This window comes from Ursus maritimus, unplaced genomic scaffold (genome assembly GCF_017311325.1).
Source record: "Ursus maritimus isolate PB19 unplaced genomic scaffold, ASM1731132v1 scaffold_2, whole genome shotgun sequence".
In the NCBI taxonomy this organism is placed as follows: domain Eukaryota; kingdom Metazoa; phylum Chordata; class Mammalia; order Carnivora; family Ursidae; genus Ursus; species Ursus maritimus.
The window spans coordinates 84,717,449-84,740,237 of record NW_024424452.1 but is presented as its reverse complement, the minus strand read 5'-3'; the positions used below and the strand labels follow the sequence as shown (position 1 = coordinate 84,740,237).

At 36.8% G+C, this 22,789-nt stretch overlaps 1 protein-coding gene across 1 annotated transcript in view; it reads right to left on the bottom strand.

Annotated features, from left to right (window-relative positions):
* Nucleotides 1-366: 366 nt before the first annotated feature.
* Nucleotides 367-22,789, bottom strand: part of TRMT1L (tRNA methyltransferase 1 like) — a 43,927-nt gene continuing 21,504 nt past the window's right edge. The window contains exons 11-15 of the mRNA XM_008697064.2: nt 6,472-6,550; nt 3,703-3,869; nt 3,102-3,164; nt 1,662-1,788; nt 367-1,558 (exon numbers count right to left, since the gene is read on the bottom strand). Of these exons, the coding sequence (XP_008695286.1) occupies nt 1,306-1,558; nt 1,662-1,788; nt 3,102-3,164; nt 3,703-3,869; nt 6,472-6,550 (689 nt within the window). The 3' untranslated portion in view covers nt 367-1,305. The remainder of the gene's footprint in view (nt 1,559-1,661; nt 1,789-3,101; nt 3,165-3,702; nt 3,870-6,471; nt 6,551-22,789) is intronic.

Below are 22,789 nucleotides of genomic sequence, written 5' to 3'. Positions count from 1 at the left end.
TGTATATGTCATGGGTGTGATTTTTTTTTTTTAAGATTTTATTTACCTGAGAGAGCAAGCAAGCATGAGTGGGGGGCGGGTGGCAGAGGGAGAAGCCCGATGTGGGGCTCAAACCCAGGACCCTGGGATCATGACCTGAGCCCAAGGCAGAAGCTGCACTGACTGAGCCACCTGGGTGTCCTTGCTTTTTTTCTTACATTAAGACCTTTCAGTTCTAAATCCCTCTTCATCCTCCAAGCCAGTAATAAATACTTGTAAAAAGTTACTTCCTCTAAGAAATACTTCAGGGTGAATATGGATTAAGTCCTTGAGATAAAAATCTAAACTTTATACCAAATCCTTTTATCCAAACTCTGACATTCAAAATGAAGCAAGAACAATATTTATTAATGGAATTTCTACTAATTTTCATAGTCATGATAGCCTGGGCTACTTATACAAAAAAAATGAGCACATACACCAAAAACAAAACAAATCCCTCCCCCACAAAGAAAAAATCCTCACTTCATAAGTTCATAAGTTGACAAGTCTTACTTCTGAGAGTTAGCACAGCCAAGCAAGTGAATATTGAACGTGCATTCACTGAGGCACTGGGGATCGCCCAGTTTAATTTACAGCAAACGCTCTCCTCTTCAGAATTGCAGTGCTTATGAACAATTATTATATTAGAACAATGGTCTCAGTTTACTTTGACAAAATCTGACGTGTGTCATCTAGACCTTAACTTAGAAGAAAAATGTATTTCTATCTCAGGCAAGTATTTAAATTCTCAAAAGCCAGTAGTAAGTTAAAAGATCAATGTGGAAAGTATGATTTCTTAAAATTGGGAACATATTTGAGCTTCGTAATTGTGAAATAGCATTAGTGATGTGAAAGGACATTGTTCTGTTCAGGGTAATTTCATATGTAAAAGGCTTCTGGCTTCATTTGTATGCTACAAACAGAAAACAAAGATGAATCAGCTTCAGTAGACGTGTGATTAAGAACAGTAAAGGATGACTTCCAGACAGACATAAAATTCCAAACACTTTGCAAGTGAAAGTTTTCTGAGTTACTAAATGGTAGGGTGATCTCAGTCATAAACTTGGCTTCATATGAAATGTTTTCATTAAAATTTTAAGTTTTCTTTACAGTAAGAAAAAGCATAGCTCCCAAACTAAGTTAGAAACTGCTAATTTTCTGAATGAAAACAGCACTGTTTTTTATTTTTACACCACTGAATTAAAAGAATAGAAAAAGAACTACAGTTGGTATAGAGAACTATTAGGCCATCTATACAGACATCTGAATAACTCTCCTCTACATTTACCATCTTCTGCAACTGCTTGCTTCTGCTTTGTCGTTCACTGGCACTTCAACCCTGTCAGCTGCTGTGTCTTCGGACGCTGACTGGACGTGGCCCTCCGACTGGCCTCCGGTAGAGGTAGGGGTGCTGTACTTCAAAAGGATCGATTTAAACTGCATCAGAGGTGCATCTGTACGGACACCCATTGGGTCAAAATGAGTTCGGCTTACTCGAAAGCCTGCTTGGGAAAGATAGCACAAAAACTTCTTTAACCTGCAGCAAGGAAAGGAAATAAAAATGAGATTCTGTATCTTATTTAAATCACAATGTCATTAAAATACAAAATATACATTTTGCCATTCACTGGCTATCTTACTTTGGCATATTCATTCCTTTAATGCTGTGTCTGTGGATGTTGTAATAAAAGGGAGGATGTTCAGTACTGACATCAGTCTTTTGCCTTTTGGCTAAAGTTGTGATTGTTTCATTACCTTTTCTCTTTCCTGAAACACACATATAAACAAAATCAGATATAAAACCTTTATAATGACTATTTTTGGCCTGATATTTCCTATCATGAAAGTTTAAATGTTGATCAGTCTTAGAATAATAATTTTAGAGCTAGAGAACAACTCATAGAGATTAGTCTCATTCCCTTAATCTATATATGAAAAAAGGCTCAGAGACTTTAAATATTTTTAAAACTTATGTTTTACCTTACTCTAAAAAAGATTTAAGACACCTCTGCTGAAGGTGAGCGGACTGGCTGAAGTTATGCAATAAACAGAAGTAAAATGATGCTCTTAAATCTAATGCTTTTTGCAATGTACCATAGTACCTTTTCCCTCCGACAGAGAAATTAAGTAGAAGAAATATTTTAGATGATTTGAATGTTAGACAGTTGAAGATACCAACTGAACATGACTGTTGGAGAGAGCATATATAGTTATTAAAACCATATATTATTTTTTAAAAGATTTATTCTAGAGAGCAGGGGGAGGGGCTGAGAGAGAATCTCCAGCAGACTTCACACGGAGTGTGGAGCCTGACGTGGGGTTCGATCTCTGAGATGACCTGAGCTGAAACCAAGAGTCAGGTGCTCAACTGACTGAGTCATCACGCCACTAAACCATATACTATCAAAAGGAGTTGAGGTTTTCTTGTCTTTGAATATCAACACTAAAATGTTGAGCAACTAATACAAAATTACAGCTTGTAATTCTACTCCTTTGCTCTTTCAACCTTAACACTAGTTCTTTTTACCAGTATTCAAAACACATTTAGAGGGGTGCCTGGGTGGCTTAGTTGGTTAAGCGTCTGCCTTCAGCTCAGGTCATGATCTCCAGGTCCCAGGATCGAGCCCCACGTCAGGCTTCCTGCTCAGCAGTGAGTCAGCTTCTCTGTCTCTCTGCCCCCCTCTGCTCATTCTCTCACATAAATAAATAAAATCTTTAAAAAAAATCATACGCTGATGAGAAAGTTTAGAAGAATTAGAATAAAACTTAATCTTTATAACTATCAAATATCAAATATAATTTGGTCTTAGTTTGGTTCACATGGTTCTTCAAGGTTTTACAGTTCTTTCAAGGGCATCACCATGTATCAGAGATGTGAACAAGTACATGTTAATAGAAATTTTGAATATGCAAATGCAAGATAAACACGTTTCACTATAATTACATTGTCCGTATAATGAAAAAGCATTTTAGAGTAGGCCTCCAAGGCAATCTCGTCTCTTCCTGCCCTTTTACTATCTGCGTTTTTGCACCGATAAATATATATTTACATATATACGCACACATACATACATACATACCTTGTGCAACGTAACTATCTGTTGTGGTATCATCTGTAGTTTTAATAAACACACCATATTCTTCTAAAATTAAAAAAATGGGAATAACAAATTATTTTACAGAATAACATGAAGCAACAATTTGAAGTTTAAATAAAAACTTATTAAATTGTATCCACATTGCTTTTATGAAATATAGGAGATTCTGTGGTAAAAACAGACTGTAAGAATTAAAGTTTTTTAACCATTTAATAATAACTGCTGCTTCTAATGACTTATAAGAATAATAGAATGTCTAATAGTCCCACCCTTGTATCAACAGCCTGATAAAACTACAAAAGCCTATTTATACTAAAGAGAAAATAAAGGACAAAGAACAGCCTTAATGAGTAATAAGCGTAAACAGCCTCTGTGTCTCAAACTGATGTTATGAAAATTTTTGGCCACACTCTTCTTAGAATTACCTAAGGTTTCTCTTTATAGAAAGCAGACACAGAGTAATAAAATCACAACAGATTTTTAGTTCTTTTAATCTACTGCAATTAGGGGGGAAAATATATACATATATACATATCTTAATAAAACTGTTACTCATTTCAGGCCCTGAATATAAATTAGTCACCTTGCTTGTTGAGATTTGAAGGTGCATGAATTGAAAACTGACTTTGAGGAGTACACTCTGATTCAAAGATTAATGTCTTTATTAGGGTCTGAATGTCATCTAAACCATGGTGAAAAGACTCAAATAGCATTCTTTTGAGGAATCCAGTATTGAAAAGGGAGCTTGACCTGAAAAAAAAGGAAAAAAAGAAGGAAACAGGAAACTGGGTTTGAGAAATGTCTATTTAAAAAAGTCTATAATTCAACTACAACTAAGATATATAATTAAGTATAGGATGGAATAAATGCTGAAATTAAAGAATTTATGATTTAATTTAAAAATTATTTTCTATTTTCCCACTCCTTTTATCATGTTAGTTCTCTAATGGGATTATTCATGGAAATTTCATTTATTGAACCCTCATGTAAGGTGTAAGGTATACAGCCCTGTGGTACATGGGGACATGGAGGATATACCAAAGTATACTATACAGTGTTTTCCCTATAAAAGCCTATAAATTTAGACAGGCACATAGTGTGACATAGAAGTTTTCATAATGCATATTCCAGTCAGTAAAATCTCAATCCAATGTGTATACATAGGATGGGGTGGGCTGGAGTAGATACAGGAGAATCAGATGCTGTAATGCTGATTTTGTTAAAAACATGGCACAAGGGTAAGTCTGATATGCTTACCATTTGAGAATCACAGGTATAATGGACAGAATATGAAATTCCAAGTCAGATAAACCTGGATTCTCATCCTGGCTCCACCACTTACTACCTATGTAATCTTGAGTGCTTTTGAGTTTCCTATTCCTCATCATAAAATAGAAAAATAAAACTTCTCAGACTTGTTATGGGAGTTAATGAGATAGCACACATAAAATCCTTAGTCCAGAGTATAACTTCAATGAATAATAGCTATTATTAGGTTAGCAAACATATATGAAAGGATATATGATTTTAAAGTGTCAAATGATCAATGTAAGATTTACTAAAATGGAATTTAGAGATAATTTTGGGTTAAAGCACTGAAGAAAGACTTCAAAGAGGACACACTGAATTGGAGCTGAAGAAGGGGGAAAGAATGCATGAGAGTAAAGACATGAACAATGATTTTGAGTGAGGAAATCTACGACATGGTTTACAACTCAGGGCTGGAACCAAAAAACCTGAGTTCTGATCTTGCATGTACTACTAATTTTGGGGGTCAGTTTCAGCCAGCACTGAAAAACACTGCCATAATCATCTCATCTGTAAAATGAGAGAGTTGGGCTAAATCCTAAATTCAGCAACTTGTTACTCTTAATTTCCCCAGTTCTGAGATCAGCAAGAGTAAGAACAACATGTAGCAGCTTTCCTACGGAAAGGCTGGTGAAGTCACTCTTAGTTTTAGAATAGGTACATGAGATGAAGATAAAATAATGGGCATCAGCACAAACTTTTACCATTTGAGTTAATTTTTAGGTTTAGTAGATTGACTACACCTTGACCGTGACCTTATAAACAAGGTAGAAATCTGCAATGATTCTTTGTCACAATATTGTTAGGAATCTCAAATTTCTATCAGAATCTCTAGTAACAACCTAAAAGTAAGGATTCTGATAAAAAACAATTCAAGTCACTAAAAACACAATACTAATGATGCAAAAGCACACATACATTAAATATTTGCAGCTGAGTCCCATCTGAACAGCTTTACCTAAAACAAAAGCAAACCTTTACTGTCACATGCCCTACTCACTTGAAACTAATTTCTTGAAGACCTCTTATATTAATTGACTCTTCTATAAAAAGTTATGGTGATCACTTCATAATCACACCCTAGTTCTACAAACTGTCAATTGAAAAAAGCCTCATTCTTACTATTCAGAAATGAATTATCTAGTTTGCAGATCAGCCAGGCTTCTCTTTGATCCCACTGTCTCTTAGCACTGTTGCAAACTTGTGAGAATAATGGTATAGAAAAATCTGAAAACAAAAAACATCTCAGATTCATAGGGGTAGAAGAGTCATAATTATTTGACTAGACTTAAAAAAAAACTGAAATTTGTCTTTTACACTACACATAATCAAAAATCAGCAATCAAATCAATATATAAATCAATTTTGAATACAGATCTTCCTTGACCTACAATGGACTTATGTACACCCAGGATATGTTGAAAATATCTTAAATTGAAAATGCATTTAATATGGCACCTGGGTGGCTCAGTCAGTTAACTGTCTGCCTTTGGTTCAGGTCATGATCCCAGGGTCCTGGGATCGAGTCCCGCATTAGGCTCCCTGCTCAGTGGGCAGACGACCTCTCCCTCTGCCCCCTCCCCCTGCCCCGGGGCTTGTGCTCTCACTTTCTCTCTCAAATAAATAAAATATTAAAAAAAAAATGCATTTAATAGACTAACCTACTGAACGTCATAGCCTAGCCTAACCTACCTTAAACATGCTCAGAACACTTTCATTAGCTAACAGTTGGGCAAAATCATCTAGCACAAAGCCTATTTATAATAAAGTATTGACTAGTTCATGTAATTTATTGAGTATTATACTGAAAGTGAAAAACTGAATGGTTGTAAGCGTACTGGTTGTTGACCCTCTTGATGTGTGACTGGCTTGCTGTTATTGTCCAATATCCTGAGAGAAGACTCGCATTTTGCTAGCTTGGGAAAAGATCAAAATTCAAAATATGAAACACTTTCTATTGAATGTGTATTGCCTCTGCACCACTATAAAGTCGAAAAATCCCAAGTTGGGGACCATCTGTATATTATTCTGCTTAAGCACATACCATAGAGGTCCAAGTTCTATTGCTGTCTTTCCAGGCATGCTTCCATGACAGTTACAGGGCAGCTGTCTGTATGGGTTTTCTGTGAAAATATTATAAAAAGAGAAATCAAAGGAGAAATGACAATGTAAATAGTAACTGTTATATTTGTAATAATTTGCAGCCACTACATAATGAGGATCTACTATGTGCCAGGTATTATGCTAAGTACTTTATATGCATTTTAAAAATTTAATCCTTACAACTCTCTGAAGCAGATACTGTTATATCTCAATTATCCACATCAGAGAATTAAAGCTTAAGAGAGGCCACAGAAATCCATGTCAAATGGCTTATTAGAGGCATAACTTTTACTAGCTTTTAGTCACTACGCTGCATGAAATAATTTAGGAGAAAATCTTTAGAAGTCCACAAGATACCCATTTAAAATCAACTGATGGGGGTATAATTAACATGCAATAAAATGTATACATGTTATGTGAAAAGGTTGATGAGTTTTAACAAATAGCACATCCCATCTAAAGACATTTCTCATTAGTTACTTCTGCAATGGGGAAGAAAACAAATTACTCCCTAGGCTTGATTCGTATTCAGCCCCCAAAATATAGGCTAGAAGATTCTTAATTCAGTTTAAAAGAACAATGAGAGGCCTGATATAATCCCAAGGAAACTGGGGAAGTACTAGCATTATTCTTAGTTTCCAAAATGGGGCAATATTCTACAATGGACTGTTCAGTTCACTAAGCCCTAGAATAGTTATTTTAAATCACACTCTCCCACTAACCTCCTTCAGGCCATTCTTGGGTTATTATTCACCTTCTTGAAATGGCCTGATCTAATCAATCAGTCCTAGATATATCCAGAACTCAGAATTATGATGGCAGAGACATAGGTATATAGTATATTGCTATCAGACATCACTGTTATTCAATGTAATTAAATGGGATAATGCATGGACAGGTGATTTTATTTTAGATTTACTTGAAGGCTTCTTCCCTCACTGTTTTTACTAGATCTAGTTTTCAGCATTATGTTCCTCAAACATGTGAATATATTCAAGAAGTCTTCCTGGAACCATTCAATAAGTAAATTATAAGTAAATTATAATACTATAGTCAGTATTACCCAAATTAGGGCAATTAATACTTTTAGTTCTGTCAGTTATACCCACTTACCACAGGCAGCACACACATGAATTTTTATTAGTATGTTTCCTGATGCATTTACAGAATGCTCCCATCATATCAACGTATGTCTTTTCCCAAGCCCCTTGCCTAGGATTTCTCAGTGCTAGGCCAGCAATAGCAAATTCCCTCTTTGGCAGGTCAGGACTATCATTTCAAGTTAATAGTAGCAAAAAATGAAGGGGTAAACAAAACTAGTATGTCCATGTCCTTGGTATATAGGCTATGAAGACAATTCCAGAGGAGGAATTAAAAAATATTTGGAGACCTCTATTTAAATGCAATGGAATGAACATGTACTGTATTTCTGCTATCTCTTAAAGCATTATTAAAATGAGAACAAAGAATAAAAGTCAAACCCAAGGATAGATAAAATGGGAGAGGAGGTAACAGAAGATGATAAGAGATGTCAATAAAATTTTAGAAGTGGAAATAAGGTACACAAGGGGATAACTGATTTAGCAGTCCAGACAATGGTAAAGCTAAGCCTGAAATGGGCAGACAGGCTACCAATAAAACAGCAAGCCCACTAGTGTTGTGGGACCCCAGAAAGACCTGAGAATGGAAGGTACTGATCATTTTGAAAGATGGGTATAGGGCAGTAGTGCAAAAAAGAGGTCTGGCTAAAAATTTTAAGGGGTTGAAGACCCCTAGATTTTCTTCTTTAATACCCACAATCAGACTTCTATGCTTCCTCATTCCAAAAAATGAAGTTAATCTTGGGTGAGGCTGAACCATGGAGGACCTGGAACCAGAGGCAGCAGTCACAGTTGAGAATAAGATTTATGAAAAGAAAGGGATTAAGTAAAAGACATCATAAATGGTAAGAACTTCTAAATCTCCTTCCCCAACACGGCTCCTAGAAAGCTATTGGAAGATTCAAAGATTTCTCTAGAAAAACTTACCAATCCAAGAGAAAAGACCTAACACATTCATTTTCATCTGGGGATCTCCTAGTGAAAAGACAGACTGGTGCCTTCTCATTACAGTAAAATCTACCAGTCTTTTAAGTCCTGACTCCAGGGCTTCCAAAAAACTCAGTGTGGACAATCAAAGACCATTAGACATTTGAGATCTACCATGACAGAGGACAAGAAACAGAAATTGTTAGGAAACAGAAGAACTAAAACAACAAAATAACAGAAACAACATACAAAACAGAACTAAAAAAAGCTATCCTCCCTTAAATAAAAATATACCCAATTATAACCACTATTCTTGGAGAGCTAAGATTAGATTTTAAATCTCTGAAACAAGAATAGAACACTATTAAAAAAGAAACAATGAGAAAATATGAAGTAACTTAAAAACAGAAAATATGACAGAAATTTAAAAAGGAGAGTTGGAAAATAACAATCAGGTAAATCTATAGAGCCAAACGCCCAAGAAATGAAAAGACTGTCCAAATTGGGGCTATATTCTACTATGGACTGTTCAGTTCATTTAAGCCCCAGAAGAGTTATTTTATTTTATTTTTAAGATTTTATTTATTTATTCGACAGAGATAGAGACAGCCAGCGAGAGAGGGAACACAAGCAGGGGGAGTGGGAGAGGAAGAAGCAGGCTCATAGCGGAGGAGCCTGATGTGGGGCTTGATCCCAGAACGCCAGGATCACGCCCTGAGCCGAAGGCAGACGCTTAACGACTGCACCACCCAGGCGCCCCCCAGAAGAGTTATTTTAAATCACGCTCTCCCACTAACTTCCCTCAGGCCATTCTTGGGTTATCATTCACTTTCTTGGAATTCCACTAGTGGGTATTTGCCCAAAGAATATAAAAACACTAATTCGAAAAGATACATGCACCCTTATACTTACTGCAGCATTACTTACAACAGCCAAGATACGGAAGCAACCTAAGTGTCCATCAATAGAGGGATATCAATAGATAAGGAAAATGTGGTATTTATATATACCCACACGATGGAACATTATGCATTCATTAAAAAGGATGAGATTGTACCATTTAAGACAACAAGGATGGACCTAGAAGGCATTATGCTAAGTGAAATAAGTCAGACTGAGAAAGACAAATACCATATGATCCCACTCATGTAGAATCTAAAAAAAAATTTAAACAACCCCACAAATGAATAAACAAGCAAAAAGCAGAGTCAGACCTATAGAGAAAAACTGATGTTTGCCAGAAGGAAGGGGAGATAGGTGAAGGGGAGAGGGAGATATAGGCCTCCAGCTATGGACTGGATAAGTCATGGAAATAAAAGGCACAGCATAAGAATACAATCAATGATACTGTAATAGTGACGTAATAGGACAGATGGTAGCTATACTTGCGGCATAATGTATAAATCTGTCAAAATCACTAAGCTGTACACCTAAAACTAACATAACTATATGTCAACTATACTCAAAAAAGAAAAATTTAAAAAAAATGTGGTACATATATAATAGAATATCATTCAACTGTGAAAAAGAGGGAAACCCTGCAATCTGTGACAACATGAATTAATCTTAAGGGCATTATATTAAGTGAAATAAATCAGAGAAAGAAATACTTTATGATCTCACTTACACGTCAAATCTAAAAAAGCTGAACTCATAGAAACAGAGCAGATTGGTATTTGCTAAGACCTAGGGGTGGGGAAAATGATGAGATGCTGGTAAAAGGCTATAAACTTTCAGTTATAAGATGATATGGGGATCTAATAATGTACAGCGTGGTGACTAAAATTAACGCTAGATTGTATCATTGAAATTTACTAAGAGAGTATAAATCTTAAGTGTTTTCATCACACACACACACAAAGGTAACTGACGTGATGAAACTGTTAACTAATCTTATCGTGGTAGTTCATTATACATGTACATGAAATCAGTGATACACATTGTACACCTTAAAGTTACACAGTTTTTGTCAATTATATCTGAATAAAGCTGGTAAAAAATTGTAAGCTCCACCTCACGTCTGACAGAAAAGAAAGAAGAGTTAAGAGAAAAAATTTCCCAGGGCTGGGAAGGTGGTGGAATAAGAGGACCCTAAGTTCACCTCGTCCCATGGATACAATTAGATAACACTCACATCATCATAAATAACCCAGAAAACAACGTGAGGACTGGCAGAACAAACTCCTCAACTAAAGGCAGAGAAGAGGCCACACTGAAGAGGGTAGGAAGCACAGAGATGCAGTGGAAAGCAAAACAGCATCTGCCATGGGGAGCAAGCCACTGGAGTGGAAACGGGAGAGAAACAGAGTATCATACCTGGGAGCCCACACAGGGAAGACAGATACCCATAACGTTTGTCTTTGAAAGGGAGATGGGGCTGAATTTCCTGAGCTCTTACAACCAGTGGGACTGAAAGTCTGGCATTTTAAAAATCAGTAGGCTCCGTTCTGGGAGAGCCTGGAGGGCAACAGGAAGCTACGACCCTGCCCTTAAAGAGACAGCATGACAAAGAGCCCACAGAGATTCCACAGAGAAGCAGCAATTTGAAAAATGCCTGGGACGAAGGGGAGGGAGAGTACTTTACTCATTTCAGATCATGTCCTAGAGGGGCAGGGATTGCAGAGGGACTTCTCTAGGAACAAAAGAGATGACAGGCACCATCTCTCTGCCCTGCCCCCCCCCCCCACTGCATAACACTTGGCCGTGGAAACCAGAGACATTCACTACCTAACTTGCTTACACCATACCCCACCCCCTCCAGCTGAGCCTGCCTCAGTCCCAGTGCTGCAGGTACCCTCCCCCGGAAGACCCACACAAACCTTGCCAACACCTGATCTCCTGACTTGTGTGTTTTGCGGGGCCTCAGTCTCAGTGGCAGTGGCTGCCACCAGCCCTTTGGAAGCCTGGTGTACTTTGTTAAAATTGTGTGTTTAAATGGTTGGAAAACAAGAACAAAAGAATTCTATTTTGTACCATATGGAAATTACATAGAATTTAAATTTCAGTGTCCATAAATAAAGTTTTATTGAAACACAATCCTAAAAAAAAAAAAAAAGTGTGTCCTGCCCACAGAGTCCCCAGTCCCTGCAGGTCTCATTCTGCAAGCAGACTGCCTCACATCTTGTTAAAACCTCACACCCCACCGTGGCTGGGGATGAAACACTGCCCATAACAGACAAAGAGAGCTTCTGCAGACAACTGGACTGGAGGAAAAAGCGGCCAGGACACAACAGCAGGGTGCATAACATACAGAGGAGACACCCCTGAAGTGGCAGGTTCTGGTGAACAGGGGACATTACATTTCAGGGCTCTACAGGATCTCTTCTTCATAAGGCCATTACTTTCAAGAGCAGGAGATGTAGCTGACTTTCCTAACACACAAAACAGTGTTAGAAAAAATGAGAAGACAGAGGAGTATGTCCCAAATAAAAGAACAGGACAAAACCAAAGCAAGACATCTGCACAAAACAGATATAAGTAATATGCTTGACAGAGAATGAAAAATAATGATCATAAAGATATTCACTGGTATTGAGAAAAAGAGTGAAGACATCAATGAGACCCTTAACAAAGAGAAAAAAGAACCAATCAGAGATGAAGGACACAATAAGTGAAATAAAAAATACACTGGATGGCTAAACAAAGGAGGGAATTAGTGACTTGAAAAATAGAGTAATGGAAAGTAATCAAGCTCAACTGGTGAGAAAAAAATAATTATGCAAATGAGAATAAACTTAGGGAACTCAGCAACTCCATCAAGCGTAATAACATTCACACTATAGAGATCCCAGAAGAAAGAGAGAAAAGGTGGCAGGAAATTTGAGAAATCATAGATAAAAATTCCCCTAATCTGGAAAAGGTATCAGATATCCAGATCCAGGAGGCACAGAAATTCCCCGAAGAAAATCAACCCAAAGAAGTCCACACGAATACACATAGTAGTGACAGAGAAAAATTTAAAAGCAGTAAGAGCAAAGAGAAAGTTACATACAAAGGAAACCCCATAAAGTTATCAGTGGCTTTTTCAGCAGAAACTCTGCAGGCGAGAAGAGAGTTGCATGACATATTCAAAGTACTTAAAGGAAAAAATCTGCAGCCATGAATACTCTATTCAGTATGGCTATCATTCAGAATAGAAGGACAGATTTTCTCAGACAGACAAAAGCTGAAGGAGTTCATGATCACTGACCCAGCCCTACACGAAATGTTAAAGGGGACTTTTGGGGAAGAAAGGACTGTAAGTAAGAATAAGAGACGTAGGAAACAAAGCAGTAAAAATAAGTATCTGTAAAAATCAGTCAAGGGATTCACAAAATAAAAGAATATAAAACATGACACTATATACCTACAATAGTGGAGGGAGAGGAGTAACGAGTGGGCTCAAACTTAAATGACCATCAACTTAATACAGACTGCTATATGCTGAAGATGTTATATACAAATCTAATGGTAACCACAAATCAAAAACCACTAATAGATATGCAAAGAATAAAGAGAAAGGAATCCAAATACATGACTAAAGAAAGACAACAAACTATGAAAAAGAGCAAGAGAAGTACCAGAGAAGTATAAAACAACCACAAAAGAAGTACCAAAAGCAATAAATACATAATCAATAATTACTTTCAATGTAAATGGACTGAATTCTCCAATCCAAAGAAACAGGGTGATGGAATAGATAAAAAAACAAGATCCATCTATATGCCACATACAAGAGACTCATTTCAGACCTAAAGATACATGCCGACTGAAAGTGAGGGGATGGAGAAACATTTAACATGTAAATGGATGTCAAAAGAAAGATGGCATAGCAATACCTGTACTGAACAAAATGGACTTTAAAACAAAGACTGTAAAGAGAGACAAGAATACTACATAATAATAAAGGGGACAATCCAAAAACAAGATATAACAATTGTAAATATTTATGCACCCAACATGGGAGCGCCGAAATATATAAAACAGTTAATAACAAACATAAAGGAACTAACTGATAGTAATACAGTAACTTAGGAGACTTCAATATCCCACTTACATCAATGGACAGATCATACAAACAAAATATTAGGAAACCGAATCCAAATCCAACAATACATTCGAAACATCATTCATCATGATCAAGTGGGATTTATTCCCAGTATTGCAAGGGTGATTCAATATTTACAAACCAATCAATATGATATCACATCAACAAAAGAAAGGATAAAAACTATATGATTACTTCAATAGATGCAGAAAAAGCAACTGACAAAGTATAGCATCCATTCATGATAAAAACCAGTACGTTTAGAGGGAACATACCTCAACATAATAAAGGCTTTATATGAAAAACCCACAGCTAACACCATACCCAGTGGGGAAAAACTGACAGCTTTTCCCCTAAGTCAAGAACAAGACAAGGATATCAGCTCTTGCCACCTTCATTCAACAGAGTACTGGAAGTCCTAGCCACAGCAATCAGACAACAAAAAGAAATAAAAGGCACTGAAATTGGTAAGGAGGAAGTCAAACTTTCATTATTTGCAGATGACATGATACTATACATAGAAAACCCTAAAAATTCCACCAAAAACTGATAGAACTGATAAACAAATTCAGTAAGTTTGCAGGAAACAAAATCAATGTACAGAAATCTGTTGCACTTCTACACACTAATAATAACGTAGCAAAAAGTGAAATTAAGAAAATGATCCCACTGGGGCACTTGGGTGGCTCAGTGGGTTAAGCATCTGACTCTTGATTTTGGCTTAGGTCATGATCTCAGGATCATGAAATTGAGCCCCACCTCAGGCTCTGCACTGGGTGTGGAGCCTACTTAAGATTCTCTCTCTCTCTCCCCCTCTGTCCCTCCCCTGTTCTCTCTCTCAAAAAAAGAAGGAAGGAAGGAAGGAAGGAAGGAAGGAAGGAAGGAAAGAAGGGAGGGAGAGAGGAAGGAAACAATCCTGTTTACAATTGCACTAAAAGTAATAAAACACCTAGGAATAAACTTAACCAAAGAAGTGAAGAGCCTGTACTCTGAAAAATATAAAACACTGATGAAAGAAACTGAAGATGACATAAAGAAATGGGAAGACATTCCATGCTCATGGACTAGAAGAACAAATATTGTTAAAATGTCCATACTATCTAAAGCAATCTACAGATTAAATGCAATCCCTATCAAGATACAACAACATTTTTTTACAGAACTAGAACAACAATCCTAAATTTGTATGAAAGCACAAAAGACCCTGAGTTGCCAAAGCAATCTTGAAAAAGAAAATCAAAACTAGAGTTATCATATTTCCAGATTTCAAGTTATATGACAAAACTGTAGTAATAAAAACAGTATTGTATTGACACAAAAACAGACACACAGATCAATGGAACAGAAAACAGACAGCCCAGAAGTAAACCCACAATGATATGGTCAATTAATCTTTGACAACGGAGGCAAGAATATGTAATGGGAAAAAGACAGTCTCTTCAACAAATGGTGTTGGAAAACTGGATAGTTACATGGGAAAGAATGAAACTGGACCACCTTCTTACATCACACACAAAAAAATAAACTTAAAATTGATTAAGGACTTAAATGTGAGACAGGAAACCATAAAAATCCTAGAAGAGAGCACAAGCAGTAATTTCTCTGAAATTGGTCATAACAACATCCTTCCAGATATGTCTGTCTCCTCAGGCAGTGGAAACAAAAGCAAAAATAAACTCCTGGGACTATGTGAAAATAATAAGCTTGAGCACAGCAAAGGAAACAACCAACAAAACAAAAAGTCTACTGAGTGGGGGAAGATATTTGCAAATGATAAATCCAATAAAGGGTTAGTAACCAAAATATAGAAAGAACTTATATAACTCAATACCAAAACCCCCAAGTAACCCCCCCAAAATTAGTGGAAGACTTGAACAGACATTTCTCCAAAGAAGACATACAGATGGCCAATATACACGTGAAAAGATGCTCAATGTCACTCAGGGAAATGCAAATCAAAACCACAATGAGATAACACCTAACACCTGTTAGAATGGCTAACATAAAAAACTCAAGAAACAACAAGTGGGGGCGAGGATGTGGAAAAAAAGGAACCCTGTGCACTGTTGGTGGGAATGCAAACTGCTACAGCCACTGTGGAAAACAGTATGGAGATTCCTCAAAAAAAAATTTTTTTTTAAAATATTTATTTATTTGACAGAAAGAGAGAGAGAGACAGCCAGCGAGAGAGGGAACACAAGCAGGGGGGAGTGGGAGAGGAAGAAGCAGGCTCCCAGAGGACCATAGAGCCTGATGTGGGGCTCGATCCCAGAACTCTGGGATCACACCCTGAGCTGAAGGCAGATGCTTAATGACTGAGCCACCCAGGCACCCCTCCTCAAAAAATTTTTAAAAAACTACCCTATGATCACCTTGCAATCCAGTAATTGCACTACTGGGCATTTACCCAAAGAATATCAAATCACTAATTTGAAGGGATATATGTACCCTTACGTTTACTGCAGCATTATTTATAATAGCCAAACTATGGAAACAGCCCGTGTCCACTGAGAGATGAATGGATAAAGAAGATGTGGTATACACATAAACACACACATGCAAGAATATTATTCAGCCATAAGAAAGAATGAAATCTATTTGCAACCTGTATGGATTTAGAGAGTATAATTCTGAACAAAATAAGCCAGTCAGAGAAAGACAAATATCGTATGATTTCACTCATATGTGGAATTTAAGAAACAAATGAACAAAGGAAGAAAAAAAAAAGAGACAGACCAAAAAACAGACTCTTAACTATAGAGAACAAACAGATGGTTACCAGAGGGAAAGTGGGACGGGAGTTGTGTGAAATAAGTGAAGGGGATTAGGAGTGCATTTGTCTAAGTGAGCACAGAGGAATGTATGAACTGTTGGGTCACTATATTGTACACCTGAAACCAATATAGCACTATATGTTAACTATGCTGGAATTAAGAAAAAAAAATTTCCCAGAACTGAAGAACTCAAGTTTCTTAAAGGTCTCATAGATTACCCAGGGACAATGAACTAAAAAAGATTAATACACATATTATCACAAAATTTTAGAATACTGGCAAACAAAGGATATGTTAAGACCATTCATAGGAAAAAAAAAACCAAAGGATTAGATTTAAGAAGAAGAGCAAAGGGATGCCTGGGTGGCTCAGTCAGCTGAGTGTCAGTCAGACTCTTGGTTTCAGCTCAGGTCATGATCTTGGGGTCATGAGATGGAGCCCCGCATCGGGCTCCACGCTCAGCACTGAGTCTGCTTGAGGTTCTCTCCCCACTCTGCTCCTCCCTCTGCTCATGTGCACTCTCTCTCAAATAAATAAATAAAATCTTAAAAAAAAGAGAGAGAGAGAATAGCAGACTTCTCAATATTAATATTGGAGGCTAGAAGACAATGAAATAATAATACCTTAAGCATTCTGAAGAAAAATGATTTACAACCTACAATTCTGTACTTGGCCACACAATCCTTCTCAGGAAGCTACAGGGAAAAGTGCTCATTCAAAACAAGAAAACAGACAAAGATGATGGAAAAATACATAAGGTCCAGATATTGGAGATTAATCAGGAGGAGAAAGCCGAAGCACATTTCCAGGATGCCAGTTAAAGGCCTTCGGTGGACTTAAAAATAAACCACCCGAAGGAAAGCAGGAGCACTGTCTCCAGGGAAGTGAAACTGAAACCCAGATTAGTTGATGCACTTACCCATATAGAAAGGAGCACCAAAACTGTAGCAAAGAGTTTAGGAATGGATTATGAAAAGTGAACATATATAAAAAGGAAACAAAAACAGTAATTATTGATTCCAGAGTTATCAAAGAGTTACATACAAAAAGAAACATTACAGCATATTAACTGGTTTATCTGTACTGAAGCAGCCTTCTAAGATAGCAGCAAATGGCCTCTGTCTCCCAGTATGTGTACCCTTGTGTCCCTTCTTAGTCCCTTCTTCCCCTTCTCAAGTGTGAGATCACTGGATCTAGAGTTCATTTCTAATTACTAAAATATGACAAAAATGATGGATAGTATGAGAATAGGTTATGAAAGACCATGACTTCTGTCTGCTTTCTTTTGCTCTCCTTCTCTCTGGTTCTTGCTGGGTCATTCTGATGAAGCAAGCTGCCATGTTGTGAGCTGCTGGATGAAGAGGAATGTATGATGAGGAACTGAGGAAGCCTCTGAGAAGCCAGCAAGGTTCTGAAGTCTTCAGTCTAACAACCTACAAGGATCTCAATCTAGGCAACAGCCATGTGAATAGCCTTGTAAGGAGATCCTTCCCCAGTCAGGCTTTGATCGCAGCCCTAGCAAACACCTTAACTGCAGCCTTGTGAGGGACCCTGAGCTAGTGGACTCAGCTAAGCCATGACCAGATTCGTAATTCAGAAAAACTATGAGATGATAAATACTGTTGTTTTAAGTCACTAAATGCCGGAGTAATTTGTTACACAGCAATAGATAACTAATACAACTTGTGAATAATAATTTTATAAAAATATAAACACTGAATATTGATTTAGCTAACACTGGAGAGGGGAAGCACATGCATGTAACTGGGATGGTTTAAGAAGCTGAATACTCTTCTTCAATGGAAGAAAGTTATAGGTAGTTTAAGCATGCCATTCAGAAACAGGGATGTAAATATTAGAAGAAATAGTTGTGACATTTTAGCTGGCAACTTCAGGGATCCTTATTTCATTAAGACTATGGAACCGAGGCGCTTAGTGGCTCAGTCAGTTAAGCATCTGCCTTCGGCTCAGGTCATGATCCCAGGGTCCTGGGATCGAGCCCCACCTCAGGCTCCTTGCTCGGCAGGGAGTCTGCTTCCCCCCTCCCTCTGTGCTCTAAGTAAATAAAATCTTAAAAAAAAAAAGAAAAAAGACTATGGAACTTCCTAGTTGACTTTTTAAACAATGTATTACAAGTTGATAAAATTATAGAAAATTCTAAGTGAGGTGACTTCTTTGAAAGACATACTCATTTACACTCTTTAAGTCCTGTATGATTGCAAGCAAAATGCAGAAAATAAATCATTTCTTTACAGCAATTTATTAAGTCAAAAATCCTTGGGGTGCCTGGGTGGCTCAGCCAATTTCTGCCTTCAGCTTCGGTCATGATCCTGGGGCCCTAGGACCAAGGGCTTGCCTCGGGGTCTCCCTGCTCAGCAGGCAGCCTGCTTCTTCCTCTCTCTCAAGTAAATAAATAAAAATCTTAAAAAAAAAAAAATCCTTTTAAAAAGACTTCTGTCAGAGAAGGAAAGGAGTTATATTTTTATGGATTCAAGATCAAATTTGAGCAGAGTGTATTTGACTTTAGCTACTTGTTGATAATGTAAAACAATACAGTGAGAGATGAAATAAAAAATTCAATAGAAGAACTGATTCATCATTTCTAGGGCAAGAATACCATCAGTAATACTGGGTATGAGGTAAAAAGAAACACTGAGATTCTTCTTTTTTTTTTAATTGAGGTGAAATCCACATGACTGCTATCTTTTAAACACTAAAGATGTCTATTATTTTTTACATGAAGGAAACCTGAATTAGGAAAAATTGAAAAAAGAAACCATAGGCCACCAAACCATTTTCTTAGTTATCCAGGAGAACCAAAACTTTCCAAAGTTTCATCAAAGATATTTCTGAAAACCTGCATTTTATTTTATTCATTTATTTTTAAATATTTCATTATTTTTTTAAAGATTTATTTATTTTGGAGAGAGAGAGAGAGAGATGGAGAGAGTGCGTGCATCCACGTGCACAAGTGGGAGAGGGAATCCTAAGCCTGCTGTGAGACTCGATCTTAAAACCCTGAGATCATGACCTGAGCCAAAACCAAGAGTCAGATGGTCAACCGACTGAGCCACCCAGGCACCCCTTTTATTTTTAAGTAATCTCTACACCCAACGTGGAGCTTGAACTTAAAACCCTGAGATCAAGAGTCGCAAGCTCCACCAACTAATCCAGCCAGGTCCCCAAAAACCTGTATCTTAAAAAGCCAGAGTGGATTCTTTAACTCGATTTTTTTTTTAAAAGATTTTATTTATTTATTTGACAGAGAGACAGCCAGCGAGAGAGGGAACACAAGCAGGTGGAGTAGGAGAGGAAGAAGCAGGTTCCCAGCAGAGGAGCCCGATGTGGGGCTCGATCCCAGAACTCTGGGATCATGCCCTGAGCCGAAGGCAGACGCTTAACGACTGAGCCACCCAGGCGCCCCTCTTCTGATTTTGTTGTATTAAAAACAAGATTAGTATGGTAGGCTGAGCATTGAAACCCAACTTCTCTCTCTTTTTCCCAACTTCTCTTCTTATTCCAAATCTCTAGATATGACACAAAAGATATTTTTTAAAAAAGACTTTTATTTATTTATTTATTTGAGAGAGAGAAAAAGATAGGAAGCACGAGCACAAGCAGGTAGAGTGGCAGGGAGAGGAAGAAGCAGACACCTCCAACCGCGCCAACCCCCCCCCCCCACTGAGCATGGAGCCTGATGTGGGGCTCGATCCCAGGATCCTGGGATCATGACCTGAGCTGAAGGCAGATGCTTAACCGACTGAGCCACCCAGGCACCCCAGAAAAGATATTTTTATGAATAATTCCTAGATAGAGCAGGAAATAAGAAGATGAGCCAGCACACATCCCAAATTGTTCAGTACTTTCTGAAAGCCTAAAAGCTGAGAGATCATACTACTGGAAGAAAAGCACACTGGAGAGAATAACTATTAGAGGCAGAAAGACCCTTAGGGGGGTATTTGAAACTATAAGGCAAAGATGAATGCAAGTGGAGTAGCTCTAGGGCAACAGTGACAGGGTTGTTTAGGAAACTGTACTTGAAACAGCTGATTATATTACTCTAATTCACGATTAGTAGATTACAGACTACATCCGCCTCCAGTTTGAGGTGATGAAGATGTGAAGTTTAGGTTGGAGAAGCAAGACAGTGCCCTACGTCTGATGGAAAATACTTATTTACAGACTCGGAAAGCTCAATGAATTCCAATTAGGATAAACATAAAAGAGATCCACTCAGACATACTGTAACTAAACTCCTGAAAGCCACAGAGAATATCTTGAAAGCAGAAATAGAAAAATAATTTATCAAGTACAAGGGAACAAAAATACAAGGACTGACTGACTTCTCATCAGAAATAATGGAGGCCAAAAGGCACTGGAATGCTTTGTTCAAAGTGCTGAAAGAAAAAAGCTCCTGTCAACCAGTAATTCTACATTCAGCAAAACTATCCTTTAAGAAGGGAAGGTGAAATAAAGACATCACCAGATAAATAAAAACTGGGAGAGTCTGTTGCAGAAACAGTAAAGGAGGTTCTTCAGATTGAAAGGAAATGAAATAGAGTAACTTGAATCCAAAGTTAGCACTAAAGAGCACTGGAAAGGTAATTATGTGAGAAACTATAAAAGGTGTGTGTGTGTGTATTCTCTCTTTTCCTGTCTTAATTTCTTTGAAAATCATAAGAATAAATACATTACTATATTTAATATATAGTATATTAGAAGAAATATATAATACTATATTGTTTGATTGGGTCACTATAGATTGGGTCTTAATTAATATAAGACAAAAATAGCCTACAAGGGGAGAGGAAAAGAGAATTACATTAGAGCAAAGTTGCTAGCTTTTGCCAGTCTTCAGACAATATTAACCTGAGGTAGCTCTGGACAAGTTAAAGGTGTATACTATAATACCTGGAGAAACTATTAAGAAAATAACTGAAAAATACATAGCAAAAAAATCAGCAGAGGAATTAAAATGACACACTAAAAATATGTCTAACATTAAAAAAGTCAACAAAGGTGAAACAGAACAACAAAAAGACATAAAAGACATAAAAACAAACAGCAAAAAACCTGACATAAAGTCAACCATTTCAATAATGACATTTAGTAGGAACTGTCTAAAACTCTCATCTAAAGGCAGAAAGGATGAACTGGATAAAAAAAGTAAGATCCAAGAAGACACTTATGGATTGAAAGGAAAAGGATGAGAAAAATATATTTCGTCAATAGTAACTACAAGGTGGTATTTATATTAACATCAGATAATATAAGCTTTCAGACAAATAACACAGAGATAAAGATGGGTATTTCATAATGGTTAAAGGGCCATACATGAAGAAGATAAAACAAATCTGTCTGAACATTTCTAGAGATAAAATGGTAGTTAAAGACAGGCTGAGGAGATCTAGCATAGACATAATAATACAAAGGCGAAACAAATATTAGAATTGAATAAATATTTAAGAAAACTCACTTAAAAGAAGATTTGAAACTCTGAAGGGGTACACCGTGATTTAGGAAAACTTATCCTAAAAAGATACACCTTAGTAAAGTTACTGGACTTCAAAAATAAGTATTCCTTTGGACAGCCAGGCAAAATAATCATGTCACATAAAAGAAGGAAAAGTTACAATAATATTCAGTATATATTCAATATAAAAACTTTTACAAGGCACTTAAAGAAACTCTAAACTCTTTAAGTATAAAGGTTATGGGTAATGAGCTTTAAATATGCAAGAAATCAAGGAGTTTTTGCCCATGAACATTCTTGACTAAACTCAGAAAGTCAGATTTAGCAAATTAAGAGATGATTAAGAGAAATTATGGCAAAATGAGTGATAATGAGTACTAAATATGTTTATAGATTTTATTGGCAAAATAGAATATAAATGTTACATATTCTAATAACATATAAATGGTATAATGAACACAAATTAGGAAGGGAAAATGGAAAATGGGTGGCTGATTACCTCATTTATGATGCCAAGAAGCCAAACTATATTACTTAAAACCAAAACAATTCAAATTTTGGAATACATTAAGTAAAACATTAAGAAAGATAATAAATGAACAACAACAGGACAAATAAACCAGTATCTAAGGTAGTCAAGAGAAAAGGCACAAAGGACAAGTATTAAAAATTAACAAAAGAGAATATAACCACAGAAACCAAGAAAATTAAAAAGAACATTAGATACACTTGGCTCAACTCTATGTAAATAATTCAGAAAAGCTAAAGCTAGCCTGTTCCCAACCACTGAAAAAAAAAAAAGGCAAAGTTCCAAATTCTTTTGAAGTTTAAACAGATTCCAAAGCCCAATCAAAATTATGCTAAAAAGGAAAACTATACACCATCTCATTTACGAATATTAAAAAAAAATTTTTTTAAATTAGCAAATAGAATCCATCCTAAGAAAATACTTCCTGACT